At 41.9% G+C, this 16,270-nt stretch overlaps 2 protein-coding genes across 2 annotated transcripts in view; one reads left to right on the top strand and one right to left on the bottom strand.

Annotated features, from left to right (window-relative positions):
* Positions 1–332: 332 nt before the first annotated feature.
* Positions 333–3,956, bottom strand: LOC133028191 (enoyl-CoA hydratase, mitochondrial-like). The gene is made up of 8 exons (XM_061095384.1): positions 3,851–3,956; positions 1,888–2,085; positions 1,657–1,784; positions 1,176–1,275; positions 957–1,061; positions 659–778; positions 494–564; positions 333–398 (listed from the first exon to the last, which is right to left on the bottom strand). The coding sequence occupies exons 1-8, from the start codon at positions 3,948–3,950 to the stop codon at positions 333–335; spliced, it is 888 nt and encodes a 295-aa protein (XP_060951367.1). The 5' UTR covers positions 3,951–3,956.
* Positions 3,957–6,266: 2,310 nt separating this feature from the next.
* LOC133027569 (dynein axonemal heavy chain 9-like) overlaps positions 6,267–16,270 on the top strand; it is a 98,703-nt gene continuing 88,699 nt past the window's right edge. The window contains exons 1-11 of the mRNA XM_061094611.1: positions 6,267–6,617; positions 7,427–7,623; positions 7,710–7,868; positions 8,846–8,976; positions 9,139–9,350; positions 10,505–10,738; positions 10,854–11,021; positions 11,443–11,559; positions 11,651–11,801; positions 12,005–12,119; positions 12,340–12,408. Of these exons, the coding sequence (XP_060950594.1) occupies positions 6,267–6,617; positions 7,427–7,623; positions 7,710–7,868; positions 8,846–8,976; positions 9,139–9,350; positions 10,505–10,738; positions 10,854–11,021; positions 11,443–11,559; positions 11,651–11,801; positions 12,005–12,119; positions 12,340–12,408 (1,904 nt within the window). The remainder of the gene's footprint in view (positions 6,618–7,426; positions 7,624–7,709; positions 7,869–8,845; positions 8,977–9,138; positions 9,351–10,504; positions 10,739–10,853; positions 11,022–11,442; positions 11,560–11,650; positions 11,802–12,004; positions 12,120–12,339; positions 12,409–16,270) is intronic.

Below are 16,270 nucleotides of genomic sequence, written 5' to 3'. Positions count from 1 at the left end.
CAAAATGAAGACAAACATTTGACAAAAGGAAAGTCAGTATAAGTCATTGGCAGATTCCTCCTGTGACATACTGACTATAACGGTTATCGGTTATCATAAAGTTTTTACCTACACACCCACCTGTACCTCAACTGCATCTGATTTATACTGAGCCTCAGCAGCAGCTTCACTGTGATGACGAAGACACTGCTGTGCTCTCACTGTGTCAGATCCAAACTCATACAGACATGTTCCACTACAGTGAGGTGTTTTGCATCATTCAAGTAGAAAGGTAATGACCCAGTAATATCAGGATCTGAGTCTCCTTGGCTGAGCTCTTCATCTGATCTCTCCTAATTGTCCTGAAAATCGGCCTTTCTCTTCTCCACAAATGCCGTCATGCCTTCCTTGCGATCATCCTTCAGGGAAACACACACACGCACACACTATGAGCGCACTTTCAAAAGCAGAGACTACTGTCCTCGCTCGCTGTCGGGTGGGCTCTTCTACTCACACTACTAGCAAAGGTGGAGTGGAATAAGCGCTTCTCCAAACGGTTCCCCTCAGCCAAAGTCAGCTCAAAAGCTTCAGTGACAAAAGAGGAACAAGTCAGTCAAAGCAAATGTAATCACTTTGATACGGTTTGAAATATCCAGCTTTTTACACAAGCTTTACACACCTGCGTTAACAGCCTCTTTAGCCATAGAAGAGACCAGTTTGGAGTTGGCTGCAATTTTTTCCCCACATTTAACAGCTTCAGACACCAGCTGGTCCACAGGATAAACTTTACTCACTAAATCTGAGGAACGAGAAGCGGATGAAACATCATATCCCATCTATAGTCAGATGCATATGTATGATCATTATTTACTCAAGTAAGGTGTCAATACAATAACGTAAACAAAACGTACAAGTGCTTCAAAACTATACTTTCAGTGGTTGTACAGTACATATTTACTTTCTATCGCTGCTGTTACCTGATTGCTTGGCTTCATGAGCGTTGACCTTGTCTCCTGTTAGAACCATTTCCATCGCCAGGGACTTGCCCACTGCACGGGTCAGGCGCTGGGTGCCTCCGGCCCCTGCAGGCAGACAGACGTGATAAACAGCTGCACCAACAGCAAGAATCTGGTAACCTTAGTTTGAGGAAGTGAAGTGTGAACATGAAAAGAAAGGTGATATAAATTAGTTTTCACCAGGGATTGTCCCCAACAGGATCTCTGGTTGGCCGAACTGCGCCTTCTCTCCGGCGTAGATGATGTCACACATCATGGCCAGCTCGCAGCCTCCACCCAGCTGGACAGGAGAACAGAGTCAAACACGGAGGAAGTGAATGAGATGTATTTTCATTGTTCCATTCAACATTTTTATTTTGTGAACTGATAAAATACTGTGCATGACTGATAAAAGCAATATAGTCAAAAGTATGTGGATGCCCATGTCTTTTAGGTCTACTCTTAAGTTACATGAAGGAAAAATAATAATAATAATAATTACTCTTATGGAACTGAGCTCAATTTCTATTGTTTTCTTTGGTTTCTGGAAAAAATGGTGGGTAATTTATATTCTGTAACTTTGATAGGTTTTTAAATGTCATTTAAATTTCTTATCTGTCATAAATCACACTACCTCCCCTCAGTTGAAAATATAAACAAAATGTAAAAAAGGGAAACTCACAGCAAATCCATTTACAGCTGCAATGACAGGTTTCCTCACTGTTGACACCCTGTTCCAATGAGCCAGGAAGTTTCCACCATAACATTCCTGGAATGTTCGATTCTGCATCTCTTTAATGTCCGCTCCAGCTGAAAAAAATGAGGTCAGGTTTACCCTGACACATCATCGTGAACAGATTATTCTACATTCTCTTGCAGTATTTAAAAAAAAACAACAACTTGGTTCCCTCACCAGCGAAGGCTCGGTCACTGCCGGTGAGAACGATAGCTCCGACATCTGCGTCAGCTTCGAAAGAGTCCAGGGCCCGTCCCAACTCCGTCATCAGCCCATCACACAGAGCGTTGAGAGCCTTCGGCCGGTTCAGCTGGATGAAACCCACGTTGTTCTTCTCACCTCGCTTATCCACCAGAATATACTCATACTGACCGCCTGTGTGAAGGAGGAACAAACACTTAAGCATTTTTAATAACCAATAGGAGGCAATTTGATACTAAGTATAACAGGGTTTCAGCAGGTTTAAGTTAAGATTTTTTAAAGACCGTAATGATTGAAATTGAATACACTTCCCCATTATTGAAGATAAGGTGAAGCAGCCCAGTAGAGAATAAACCTCGAAACAATATCTCTCAAACTACATACAGAGACAGTTGGTATCCATAGTGTTCTCTGCAGCTGAGCCCAGCGTACTGAGATCAATTGTGACTGAGGTGTTCAGTTATCAGTTCCACGTGGGTGTTGTTTGCAGTTCTATTAGAGCGTGCAGATAACTGTATCGTTGAAAAAGAACTGCAACACTCAAAGATGTTACAAAACTAACTATGCATGCCCAAACATTTCCCTTAAGAAATAAGGCTGATTTCAAAGCATGACAGAAGTAGCTTTAAATAAATACTAACGTAATTAAGACTTAACTACACCTATTAAAAACATAAGACATAATAATCATGTTATTTAATTTTAGCCTTTTTAAGACCTCACAGAATGGAAAAGTGATAGAAAATATTAAGGACTATTATAATTTCAATTCAATACATTTTAATGCCTTGTCTAGCCTTTTAGAGAAAACTAATGTCAGTGCTTTTCCAGATTTTTAGACCCTGCAAGCTGCTTGTTTGCCGACAGGACAACTGCTTCCTGGGTTGGTGGTCTAAAATTTCACCCGTCGTTTTCATAAGGACAGGTGAAGTCCTGATCATTCTGGTTAGTGTTGATCCTTCAAAGGCGAAGGATCAACACTAACAGCTTTGTGGTCAGGCTCGAAAGAGACTGTGGAGGACATTGGTCATATCTCGTAAAGGCAAAGGTACAAGACTCTTTCTATGTATGTTAGGCCACAAAAAAGTTAAATTTATTTTGGCTTCTCCAAGATTTTGTAGATTTTCTATGTAGAACGACACACATCTGTCTCCAGAAAAAACTCTAAATCAAAGCTTCAAGACCTGACCAGGTGTTGAGGTGACACTCTCTGAAGGTGATTTATGAGATTGAGGAACCTGCTCAGATATCCACAATCTATGACACCCAAGGAAACTGAGTTTTGAACGAATATTATGATTCCTTTAATTAGTTTTTCATGCTTGAAACTAAGCTCAGCCTGAAGGGGTTCACACAGTTACAAACATATATAATAAGATGAATCCAGAGCTTGGCGCTACATAAAATGAAAATTATTATTTTAAAGTGCTCTGTGTAACCAATATATAAATCATGATTAACGTTCATTAAATGGTCTGTACCTACTTCTCCAGGTGTTTCAGATGAGAATCGGCCACAACAATTAAACACATAAGTATTAAAGAACAAGCTCTTGATCATCAATGCAAAATAATATGTCCCTATTCTGCGTATATGGTAGCTTCAGGATTTAATTGTTTTGTTGAATATGTTCTATTATATTAGTTTTGAAAATGTCTTTCTTGCCCTGAATGGTTTTCAGGTCTGTAAACACATAAATAAATCACACCCCCTCCAAATTCCGCACGTGATCTATGTGTTAGGAGTGTAAACACTATTTCAGGGGGGAATTGATCTGTACACTGGCTGGTCCTCAGGTCGTAACACAGGCAAACAAGATGAGGTTAACACTGCTGCTGCTGCTGCTGCACATGCGTCTCCCAGTGGTGGCGCATGTTTTCTTGAGTAGTAGCAGTAACATGGAGAGTGACCCGGGTCCTCTTTCTCTCCACCGCCTCACCTGAGCTGTAGAGCCGGGCGGCGGACAGGGCGCTCATGGCGGCCGGAGCTCGGCTGCAGGGCTTCAGGAGCACTGCGGCACTTCTGCAGAGGAAAGCCATGGTGACAGAGACGAGGAACTGGTGTCAATAATACTGCGGCTGCTCCTGGATCTGTGGCTGCTGCTGCTGCTACTTCCTGCTGTGTCTTATTCTCTTGTGGGGTTCCTTTGATCTTTGACCACTGTCACTGCAGGAGTTCATTTACGGCTCAGCATCAAAGGATTCATGGTCCATGTATAACCGCGATACAGAACATCGTGTTTTATTGGCATGTAATCAAACTTTGACGCCACGCCACGGTCACACCCTGTGACGAAAAATCGATCTTTGAATAATTTGTATCTCCATCTTGTTGTGATGACACTCATCTCAATTTGAAGTTGATCTGATGAAAGCCCTGGCACAAGTACCTCCAAGTAAAAATGTGGAATATAGCCAAAATGGCCACTAAATGCAAAATAGCAGGCTTCCTGTGGCATTTTTCCAGTTGCACCTGACTTTTTTGTTTGTCTGGTCATGATACACCTGTGTATCGATTTTTGTGAAGATCGGTCAATTTGAACGCGTTGCAGGGGTCTCGGGGGGCACCGTTGAGCCATTTTGCGACACCCATTGAAAATTCCTCCAGAAGACGTAAATTTCCTTTTTAGAAAAATGCATTAATGCATTTATTTACAAATTAATTCAAGAATCAATAAATGAATAATGTTACAAAATTTTAGATTCTGTATTTTAATGGGCAATGAGAAAAAGTTATAAAAATAACCGTGACACTTGTTCACAGTGATGTCTCATCTGTGGATCATACATGTACACATACAGTAAATTCATACATATGTTAGTTTTCTCTCATGTGTAGACTATTTCTTATTTTTATGTTATTCATTTAAAAATAATTAAAATCCCATAGTAACTGATTTGGTGCAATAGAATAATTATTATTCGTTGTTTTGTTGATGGAGACCGATAGAGGCTTTGCAGGGATCCATGTTACAGTCTTCAGTCAAACTACCTGTTTCTTTTAGATGTAGTAAAGTAAAGTTATTGTTAAAAAATATTACTTTTTTTACCAGTATTTGATGCCCTGTTAAAGAGCCTTGAGGCTTCACTTTAACCTCCTGATACCCACACACTGACATAGGAGGACGTCGTCTCTGTCTGTCCTCCAGGGAACTTCAACGCCATCTTGATCAGGGACAGATGCTGGATTCCATATTCAGAGAGCAAACTCATTCTTGTTCCTCTTTTCTGTGATTCTTTTAAAATATTGTTTAGAGCCCATGAACACCACAGTGAGGTCAACACAAAGTAGCTTGTCAGGGATTTTCAAACTAGTGGAGAAATAAGGAATCTAAAAAGACAATGATGAAAGTCGATGCAGAAATGGAAGGAGGATAAACATGGTGATTCCCTTGCTTCTGATGTCTGATCAGTGTTCAGTCAAGGAATCAAGCAACTTGTATTAATCACAAGTGATGCTGAACAGACTCATGACCCGGGAATTCTCTGTTAAACTAGAAACTCTGTGATTGATTCCCAGACGGTCAAATCCTCCCCAGGAAGATGTGAAGAACTTCCTCGTTATTTCAAGAACAAGATAATGGAGATGAGGTGGTTCATCCACACTTGGTTTTATATTTAATACGGTTTGTCTGGATATTTTAGTCATTGTCTAACGCTGCGTATGAGCAGTCAATACACGTCCCAAGATATGTGTTCAACAACAGACAGACAGTTTGTGGAATGAGTAGGCCGACTTCATTGTCTTTTAAATGATCTAACCTACAGCAGTTCCAGTGGAGGATGCCCTGATCAAGCATTAGTTTTTCTTTCATGTGTATGTATGTGGTTAAACCTACAAAAATCGAAAAACTTCAACAGATCAGGATGAAAACAATCATTTACTGTCAAACTCTGTATATGTTGCACTGTGAAGCAGTAACATATATGTCTTTCACTTATTTTCATATATTTTGCTGATTTTTATCCTAAATTTTAGTTTTATTGCAAATGTGTTCTTGTTCCTCTCTTATTTCATGTCTTTGATTTGATTGTAAAGCCTATTTTCAGCTGTATTTTATGAAGGAAAGATGCTGTATAAATACAATTGAATATTAAAATAAAGTATAACACTGAGCAGACTACATTTCTGAGAGGAAATCACTCAGTGGTGGGATCATGAGTCCTCATTGTTGTCTTCAGAATGAGGTGTGATGGGGGAGCAACAGGTGTCAGTCAGAGGTCAGCGCTGATCCAGGGTCAGATCCAGGTCCTCCTCCTTTACTGTCAACGGCCGGGTCTGCGCTGCCGCTGCGTTACCATGGAGACCGAGACACAATCAGTTCAGGCACTCACACCCGGGACAGCGGAGCCAACATGGAGGAGCCACCTGCCGAGGACCGCAGGCTGCTCTTCATCGCCGACTTCGTGCTGAAGTCCCTCAAAGTCAAACAGGACAAGTGGCAGAAGTGTGTCTCGGGCGAGGAGAACCGCCAGGTGCTGCAGGACTTTCTGGACCGTGCCGAGCAGCGGAGCCTCGTGGTGGGTCTGACCGGCGGCGGGACCCTCCAGGCCGCCGCCGGGTTCTCCGCCGCGCCGCCCAGGACCAAGGCGGTGTACTTCGTGAAGCGGGGAAACAGCGCGCTCACTGCGGACACCATGAGGGAGAAGTTGACCTGCGGAGACATGTCCTCCGACCCGCTGGAGCACTTCTCCGCCGTGGTTGAGGTGAGCAGTGGGTCCGTGTGTCTGGCTTCATGAACTGACTGTGAAGTTTGTACATCACTCCAAGTCAGTCATCCAAGTACATTTGATCAAGCACCGTGTATAAGTACTACAGTCAGTAAAGACTTTAGTATAGATTTGAAAGACAAGTATCAACCCCCCCCCCTCCTCAGCCTGGGACCATCAAAATCAACTATTAAAAATTAACCAACAATGCAAAGTATAGTAACAGTTGCCCCTATTAGCTGACAAAGAGAGGGATGGGGGCTCCATTTCCTGCATTAGTGTCTGGAAAGTAACTAAGTACTTAAGTCAATTTTATCTGAGGTGGAACCATAGACCGTATAAAGATGGATGACGCCTCTCCCCCTCCTTCAACTTTCCAGAAATGAACCCAAAACCCACCATCTTTCCCATTTGCACCGTCTTTTTTTTTTTTAATACTAATTCCACAAACGTCTGCCTGTATGTGGAATGCATATCTTGCAAACTGTTCATCTAATTTGCTGTAAACCTGGCAAGTACATTCTTAATGGCCCAGGGAAGCCGGTGTGGAGTTTGGTACGATTTGGACACGAGGAACACTCAATATTAATACAAATGTAATAAACAGGCGACCAGCACTCTGTAGAGGTGAGTGTTGGCGAGGCAGTGTGCCTAAAAGGGATAGTTCACTCTTGAAAAGGGAAAATTCACTTTATCTTCTCACCCCTGATGTGGGGGAAGTGTTGAGTCATTGATACATTGAAATTTTACTCCAATGCAAATATTTTACTGCACTTAACAACTCTTATTTCCTTACACGTTCACAGCTGCTGGTCCCGCTGCTCTCTAACAGGAGCAACCACACCGAATGGCCACAGGTCGTGTCTGAAGATGTCGTTCGCAACGTCCACTCTCTCAAGAACGATGTGTTTGTGGTGTCAGGCCAAGTCCAAGGCAAGACTCTGCTGCCTGTCCCCATGGACTTCGAGAGAGTGGAGCAAGCCGCCCTGGAGATTGGCAAAAGGTAAACAAACAGCTGGGACATAAAGGTTTGTGTCAATGCATCGTTTCTCCTACTTTCACATTCTAATGGTTTATGACACCACACAGGGGGGGAATGGTGGAGAGGTGCATCATCCACTCCTTGGAGTCAACAGTGATCGAGTGGAGCCGTCAGATCTCTGCCGTCCTGAAGATAGACTCCTCCGGGGATCTGCTGGAAGGCAAAAACCCCACACCTGACACAGAGCTGCTCTTCTGGAAGAACAGGTCAGCACCTCAGTTATTACAGACACAAAGTATCCACTGGCAGCTCCTCAGCTCCACTTGTTCCAGGGATGAGATTGTGTGTAAATAACACAATGTCCCTGTAGGACCTCAAAGTTGGTTTGTTTTTTCAAATTTTTTGCTGATGCTACTAATTGTTGGATTTTCAGAGCACACTTGCGCTGTCCAGGGACAAAAGCAATTTGGTGCTCTCTTCTTTTTTATACTAACGTGGCAGAATTACATCTTGAAACACTTTTAGACCCGAAACTTAACCTGGTAAATAGAATAACTTGTTTGTTAAACATTTTCAGAAATGGGAGAGACCATGAATTTATTTTTCTATTGAATAAAAAGTTAAAATATTTAAATTTTTGTTGCTGAATCTTATGATAGATCTGACGAAAATGACATTATTCCCTTTGTTGCCATGCCTTTGTATTTGCATGCCTGTTGGCTTACTTAATTGTTATATGCTAGAGCTTTGAGACTCAAACAATAATGTTTACATTAGCAACCATGCTGCTGTTGCCTAGCAGCTGTGTTTTCATGGCCTAACCACTGAAATGCCAAACACTGTGTACACAACTTCTAGCATTGTAGCTCACAAGCTCTATTTAAAGGTAGAATTACACTCAACAGGAACACAATACACACCAAATTACATAATAAACTACACTGCTAATGTTTCACTTAATGATTTTACTTTGATTAGGTGAGCATAGTCAGATCACACCCCCCCAATCAATTTAAAGTGCATTCAATATTTTAACTCTGAAACACAAGCTCTCTATGCCTTTATAATTCAAGCACAATACAAATCAAAGTAAATTAATTGACCCGAAACTGTTACTTTTTGTCAGAAGGGCTTGCACCAAACTTAATAAATCACAAGTTTTAAAAAGTTTTAAAATAGATGCTCCAACAATCCAGTGTTTGTTTACAAATGTGACAGGAACCTTTCTTTCTCCCACTTGAAGATATGCAGATTTGGAGGGTGTCTATTCCCAGTTAACATCCTCTGAAGTGAGTAAGATGGGAAAGCTGTTGGAGGCTGCGGAGAGCAGCTATTTCCCTGCTTTTACAAACATGCAACAGAATGTTTCTGCAGGTAATGAATCTGTACATCTGACCTGAGAGAAACATGTAATTAGACTTGGGTGTCTGAGGTGTAGCGTGTATCTGGTTGAGGCATGATTTGAGATGATTCATCACCATCTTCTTTCTCACACGTGTTGGTTGAACTGACTTTGATCACATTTTCACTTGCCAGCCTGGGAAGAAGCCAAGGACATCAGCATCTACTTGACGCCCCTCAAGGGCCTGTTTGAGGACATGGAGAGCATGGAGTTTCCTGAAGTCAGACGACAGATTGGCCCTTTGATGCACACAGTGTGCCTGGTGTGGGCAAACTCCAGACACTACAACACACCACAACGCCTCATCCTTCTGTTGCATGAGACCTGCAACCTCCTCATACAGCAGGTCAGCAGCACTTATACTTTTCTTTGTTTTTTTGTTGTTGTAAAGATTTGAGTTGTAACATGGATATTTGGTAGTAATAGTAATTAGGGAGTAAAAGATTACCAGCATCGATTTATCAGCCTATGCATATGAAGCTTGATATTTTTGTAATTCAAGAATAGCCTTTATTATAAATATAAGGCAACTTAAATACAACAAAACATATAAAACTTAAATTACAAAAACATAATATACATTTTTAAAAAAATTTATATTTTTTTCTTCTTACATAAAATGTAAAATAATAATTAATGCAGATTTTTCTCCATGTTTTATTCTGTACAATGATAAAAGATAAACGCCAGCAGTGATATGTCTGTGAAATGCCAACCAATATAATAGTCGGGCTCAAATAACAATCTTTGTTGCTAATTAGTTATCACCGTTGTGTTTCTGACCTGTAATTGTCAGGTCACCCTTCAGCACAAAGTAGGTGAGTGCTGTTTTTTAGGGGGTTGATTGATGAAGTTTCACTTTCTGTGGGTTAGAATGCTTTTTTCTGTCAGCTCAGTTCCTCTGTGTTCAATTTAATGGACACAAAAGTAATTTGCTGCTGAAAATGCACAGTGCATCAGAAAAGTTTTCCCAGGAAAGTCTAACAAGCCAGCAGTGTTAGATTAACCCTCTAGAGGGCATTTGACAAAAGTTTTCACCAGCCCCTTCAAAGTTCCTCTCTCTCTCTTTTTGAATTGTGTATCCTGGGACATTTATGTGACACAGCGGTTTACATAGAGCAGTCTCAATTTGCTTCAGTCCTTACTGGAAAACATATCCTACCCATCATGTCCGTGTGTCAACAGGTGTGACATAGTCTATCAAAGTTATCTACTTGTGCCTGAAAATATCTTTGGTAAGCTAGTGTTTGTACAATGAATATGTATATGAGCTAATATTGTATAAGTCTGTATTTGGCACATAATGAGGAGGTAACTAGTCCCAGCAAACTCTCCCACATCCTGCCTGACAGCTCCAACCTCAGATCCTGCTCACAGGCTATTTCAAGAATGATAAGAGCCTTGGGCTTAATAGAATCCATTCTAATGCATATAATTGAGATGGGGATCTTTGAGTTGGAATCCAAACTAACTGTAGCTGCTACTCCTCTCCAACACCAGGCCCAGATATTTCTAGTTCCAGATGAGATTCTGAAAGGAGAGGTTTCTGAGAGTCTCCAGACGGTGCAGACGTGCCTGGAGATCCTGCAGCTCTTCAGGGCCACTTACGAGGACCGCAGGGCCAATCTGACCGAGTACCAGAAGGCCGGGAACTTGGTTAAGCCTTGGGACTTTTCTCCGGTTTTGGTCTTCTCAAGATTTGACTGCTTTATCGACAGAATCCAGGCCATTAAGGTGAGTATTTAATCAAAGCTCAGCCCTTTTGGCATGAGAATTGAGATGCAGTTACTTCAGTGATACTGTAGTTGAGCTCAATCACCCTGAATTTCCTCTCACTGTCTCCCTATAGGACATCCTGTTAACAGCTTTAGACATGTTAAAGCTGGAGAAATTGGTGATTGGAGCTGTCAGAGGCAGCGCACTCAGCCAGCAGGTCGAGCTGCTCCACCAAGAGTTTGCAGAAACTTACAAATTCATCACAGAGAAGCCCTATGACTGTTTGGACCTGAACAATACGGTACGGAGTGTGAGGATCAGTGGGTGCATAGGGGTTTTGCTATTAAAATGAGATGCAAGGGTTTTATGAAATACACACGCTACTCACTCAGTGTAATTTTGACCCCTGAATATTTCACAGTTTATGCTTCTTTTATTCAAGCAGGCGAAGACCACTACAACCTGGTCAGTCCTGCGTTTGTGGAGCAAATAGGTTTTCTACATAAATAGTATTTTTTCTCCAACACTCTTTAGTTGCTTAACCAATATGTTTCTGAGCAATGGCAAGAAAAGGATTTATTTTTTCGTGTAAGACCCAGTCAGTGTTTTCCTCTGGATGGCTTTGAGTCAGTGAGATGTGAAAAGGGATATATCGGCCTATCGCAGTCTAAGCTGTGTTCTCTTTTGGCTGCCGCTGTAACTGTGCTTTTTGTTCCTTGCAGGTGTTTGAAGAAGATGTGAGGAAGTTTGATCTGAGGGTGGATGACATAGAGCGACGGATAGGAACCATCTTCTGTCTGGCCTTCGATGATGCCTCCGGATTGGAGCCCACCTTCAAGGTCTGGGAACTGAATCTGTCTCTTTCACACAAATGCACAAACACAGTCACAAACAAATACTAAATCCCTTTTTCTAATCTGTTGTCTGCAGGTGGTGGATATGTTTGGTAGCCTGCTGGAACGCCCCCTAGTGGCAGCCGATGCTGTGAGCCGATACCCTCTCCTTGTCACTGTGTTTGAGAAGGAGCTGAACTGCTGTAAACTCATCTATGACAAACACATCCAACTTGCAGGGGAGCTTGGTGAGATTCAGAACAATTTCCTGTATTTTTACAATTTTTGTATTAATTACTTTAGAGAGACAAGAGTGAGCAAAGCTTCAACAAAATTATGGCCCCCAAACTGGAGAATGATCGGGATGATCATGTAGCTTGGGTTAGGCAAATTGTGTGGTTCTTATCTCAGTCACCATTAACTTTGTAGTAAACACACTTGACTTCCTCAGGTTCGCCTGTCGTGAGTAAGAATATGCCTCCAGTAGCTGGCGGGCTGAGATGGGCCCAGAGTCTACAGAAGCGCATCCAGACCCAGTTCTCCAAATTCAGACAACTCTCCTGCCCGTGAGTTTTCCTCCCATCGCCAACAACATAGATTAAAAATGGAATTGTTTTGTGGTTGTTCATTTCCAACTGTGAATTTGTTGCACTAGCTGCTCCTCTTCATAACATTTTGTAAAGGTTTTTTAAAGGCCTCATAAAAATGATGATGTGGAAATCTGGCCCCTGGGAAGGTATTGGCTACAATTGTTGCATGGGTTGTCAGATTTCACCTTCTCTGCAGGTGTCTGGAGTCTGCGGAAGGAGCCAAGGTCATAGACAAGTATGAGGAGATGATGCAACTGTTGGACAAGTAAGTGTGGCTGTTATTTTCCTGTATTACAACACTTGTCATCAGGCTTGGATGTATGTAACACTGAATAAAAGAACAGAAAGGGAGGTTAAACAGAATAGACAGTGACAGAATGAGACGTCATCTTTCAGGACTGTAATAACCTTGAAAGCCAATCACATTACTCAGATATCAGCTCTCTCTGTGACTGTGACTTCACACAGACTCAGTTTTGAACCTGCATGTTTGTGATTTTGATAGTTGAGCGTGTAACATTTATGAAAGCAGCCCCTGTGGAATAGCATGTAGACACACAGCTTCGAGCATGATTTATGTTCTCATTACTGTGCCACTGCTTCACAGATTATTTCACAGGACTCCCATAATCCCATATGTTCCTTCGCTACTTACTGATGCCAAGTGAGGAATGGCCTTTTAGACCATATCCAACATCTCAAAAACGGCAAGATAAAGCATCCCATAGGTCAGAAAATTGTGTTTGTATGGAATCAAACTGAATTATGTTGGAGGCAAAAAGAGAGAGAGGGAGAGGGCATGTCTGTTTTTCCACTTGTATAGAAATGTCTTCACAGCATGACCTTACAAGGCACTCTACACATGGCAGCTGATTAAAGCTATATAGTCAGTAACATGAATCAATGAGACATTAATTTGATGAAGAATGAGAGGAGGAAAGAGAAGCTCCATTTGTCCATGTGTTGCCTGATAGTCTAGACCTATTGCAGTAGAACTAGGAGCTGGTTCAAGGCAGACCTGAACCAGCCCAGAATATATAAGAATATTATATTCTTATATGTAAGATCTTTAAATCAATACCAATACTTACTGGCAGAGGTGGGACCAAGTCATTTTTTTGCAAGTCCCAAGTAAGTCTCAAGTCTTTGCCCTCAAGTCCCGAGTCAAGTCCCAAGTCAAGACAGGCAAGTCCCGAGTCAAGTCCAAAGTCAAGACTGACAAGTCTCAAGTCAAGTCCAAGTCCTGCAGTTTGAGTTTCGAGTCCTTTCAAGTCCTTTTGATCACAGAGTAATAATATATTTACACAGGTCATGTATGCTTTTAAAATCTTTATTTATTTATTTATTAAAACTTGCGGGAGCCGCTCCTATGCAGTGCAAAAAAGGACAACGGCTCATAAATCCAATCCAAAAACAGTTATTTTTAATTAAAGGAGATCTTTACAAATTTAAGTGCAATGACATTAAACATGTCAAACATTAAACATTTAACATGTCAACACAACATTTAAGAACTTTTGGGAGGACATGTCAAGACATGAACCACATGACAGCTAAAATAAAAAGTTAAAATGCCGCTGTCCCACTGTATATTTAAACTTTTGGTTAAACTTTGGTCCATCTTTCGAGCACTAGTCTACAAACATCTTGTTGAGTTTGAGCAGCAGCTGATTTTCAAGGCGAGTAGAGCTCATCCGGGTTCACTTTGCAGTGAACAGCAATCCAGCACAGCTGAAGAGTCACCCGCAGGCGGCCGAGGCAGGTAGGCCAGTAGGCTATTGAGTTTCAGGCAGTGTTGTCCATGAACGCGTTCATTTTTATGAGAACGTTGAACTAAACGCAACTTAATGACAAATAATGAATTTGAACGGTAAACACGTTCATATTATCTGAGGTCAAGCTGAAACGTTACGTAATGTTTTCCTTCTCCTGAGGAGAGACGCTGTCTAAAACGAATGCTTGCACCATGTCGTTGTGATCGTTGTTGTGTTTATTTGAAATGAAATGCAGTCTTACAGGGCAAAATACCGTCTGAAAGTTGCAATCCCGTTTTTCAACTTTTTTTTGTTGAGGGGGGGGGCTCTTGCATAGAGCCCCAAATGTGCTAGGGCCGCCCCTGTGTAGCGCAGTGATTCTCTGTATTGTGCGCCCCACCGGTGCGGCGCGGAGGCATAACAGGCGTGCGACCGGGAGGAGAGAATGCGAGGCGGAACTAATATTATAGCCGAACGAATGTTTTGACGTCCGCATCTCTTTAGCGGCGGAGCAGTAAACAAATCGCTCTTTCGCCGTAGCCAGGGGTCTGCAACCCGCGGCTCTGCATCCCTCCGCAGTGGATCCCTGTGCAGTGTTGTGCCTGTTGCGCATATTTTTCGCAAACAGTGAACTTTACGATCAGTTTTCATATGTTGAATGTGCACGTTAGGGAACGTCATCCACTCCATGCAGCATCTACCACTGCAGTGAGAATTGCCTTGCCTTTCGTTACTTTACACCCCTGACGGACACATACACAATGAAAGATACAGAGCGTTCCTTAATAACATACTTTTTAATCTTTGGGTTTTGGGGAAAGGAGCAAGTCTTATCAAGTCAAAAGGCTCAAGTCCAAGTGAAGTCACGAGTCATTGATGTCCAAGTCCAAGTCGAGTTGCAAGTCTCTTTACATTTTGTCAAGTCGAGTCTAAAGTCATCAAATTCATGACTCGAGTCTGACTCGAGTCCAAGTCATGTGACTCGAGTCCACACCTCTGCTTACTGGGAGCAAGTGTAAATAGTCTAAAACAAGAGTGATAGGGTCTCGCCTCGGGTGAAAAGCTGACAGCTGAATTCTCCAAACGTACAAGCTGCAGTAAATATAGATTCTGGCTGTTGGGGGGAATCAAAGCGTAAAGAAATATAATCAAAATAAAAAGGTCTGTGTATTTCAAATTATTTCTAGGATAGCACAAAACAGGATTGACAAATGAGGGAGGACACCTTATGGAATAAAAATAAATCTTAACTGTTTACATAAAGAAATCAATGCTGTAACTTAAGGGACAAACCAGTTATGTGTGGAATGCCAGGATGAGGAAGAGACAGAGTGGACTGAGCATTCAAAGCTCCCACAGAATCTCCATAGAATCCCATCTGCTGCATGACCTCCAGTCTGCTTGGCTGCTTCCTGTTGGAATGAGAACAGAGCAAGAGATGCAGGTCAAACAGAGAGAGAGAGAAAACACAACAAACAGATCAGGCAGATAATAGGTGTAAATGAGCCGGTATAGAAATGCTGTTTCCAAATGGGGCCCTGTCTATTACATGATAGTGAATTTGTTATGCATATTCAAAAATGTATTATTATTATTGTAGTTTAAAATACCAGCAGCCAGTATATTGTGTTAGAGCTAAGATTAGGATGATTGTTAAGTTAGAGCTATTCCAGACCAAGCTCAGAAAAGATAAGTGAGTCCTTTCAAGTATGGAAATGTAAATGTGTGTGCGTGTGTGAAAAGGTCTTTTGTGAATGTTGCACATTATTACACACACACAACCAGACAGATACCCATTCTTTATGTTCCACACCTAATATGACTCCTTAACTCGATGTCCCCCCCCACCCACAGCACTGGAATGATGAACAACAGCAGTTCTTTGCCCTCAATTTACTCCCATCAGAAATTAGAGCACTTGTTATGCTGTAATAATCATCGCCTCAGTCGAGATAGAGTGCCACCATTATTATACATTTTCCAGTCAGGAACAGAATGGGCATTCTCACTCATTACCCCCACAGACAAAATGCAGTGTGATTTATGGCCATAACCGAGGCATTTGATTGCCTCTGCGTCTGCGGTGCCACTATCAGGAAATGAAGCTCAGAGCAGAAATCCAATAAGGAGCACACAGTGCAGACTTAAGTTCTCGTCATAATCTCGGCTATTTACAGATTGATATAGCTGTACAGAGCCCTGAAATGCTGTCTGTTCCCAGTCTCTTGCAGATGAATCAGCATTTATCCTCATCTTACCCCTGCATGTTACCTTCCTGAACTGCTGCCTTTCCCTTTGCCCTTAAACAAGCAAATTACACCTCTCATTCTGTTTACAACCTCGGATAATTTGGGGACAATGTCTCAATCACAT

The sequence above is a fragment of the Limanda limanda genome, chromosome 21, assembly GCF_963576545.1.
Source record: "Limanda limanda chromosome 21, fLimLim1.1, whole genome shotgun sequence".
Lineage (NCBI taxonomy): Eukaryota > Metazoa > Chordata > Actinopteri > Pleuronectiformes > Pleuronectidae > Limanda > Limanda limanda.
The sequence above is the reverse complement of the archived record's forward strand: the minus strand, read 5'-3'. Positions and strand labels throughout refer to the sequence as shown.

Excerpts from the sequence above, each read along its gene's own strand:
- LOC133028191 (XM_061095384.1), bottom strand. The coding sequence starts at position 3,950 with ATGGCTTTCCTCTGCAGAAGTGCCGCAGTGCTCCTGAAGCCCTGCAGC. Across the intron at positions 1,276-1,656 it reads CAGCTGTAAATGGATTTGCT|CTGGGTGGAGGCTGCGAGCT; the intron begins GTGAGTTTCCCT and ends TCTCCTGTCCAG. Across the intron at positions 399-493 it reads ACTCCACCTTTGCTAGTAGT|GATGATCGCAAGGAAGGCAT; the intron begins GTGAGTAGAAGA and ends GTTTCCCTGAAG.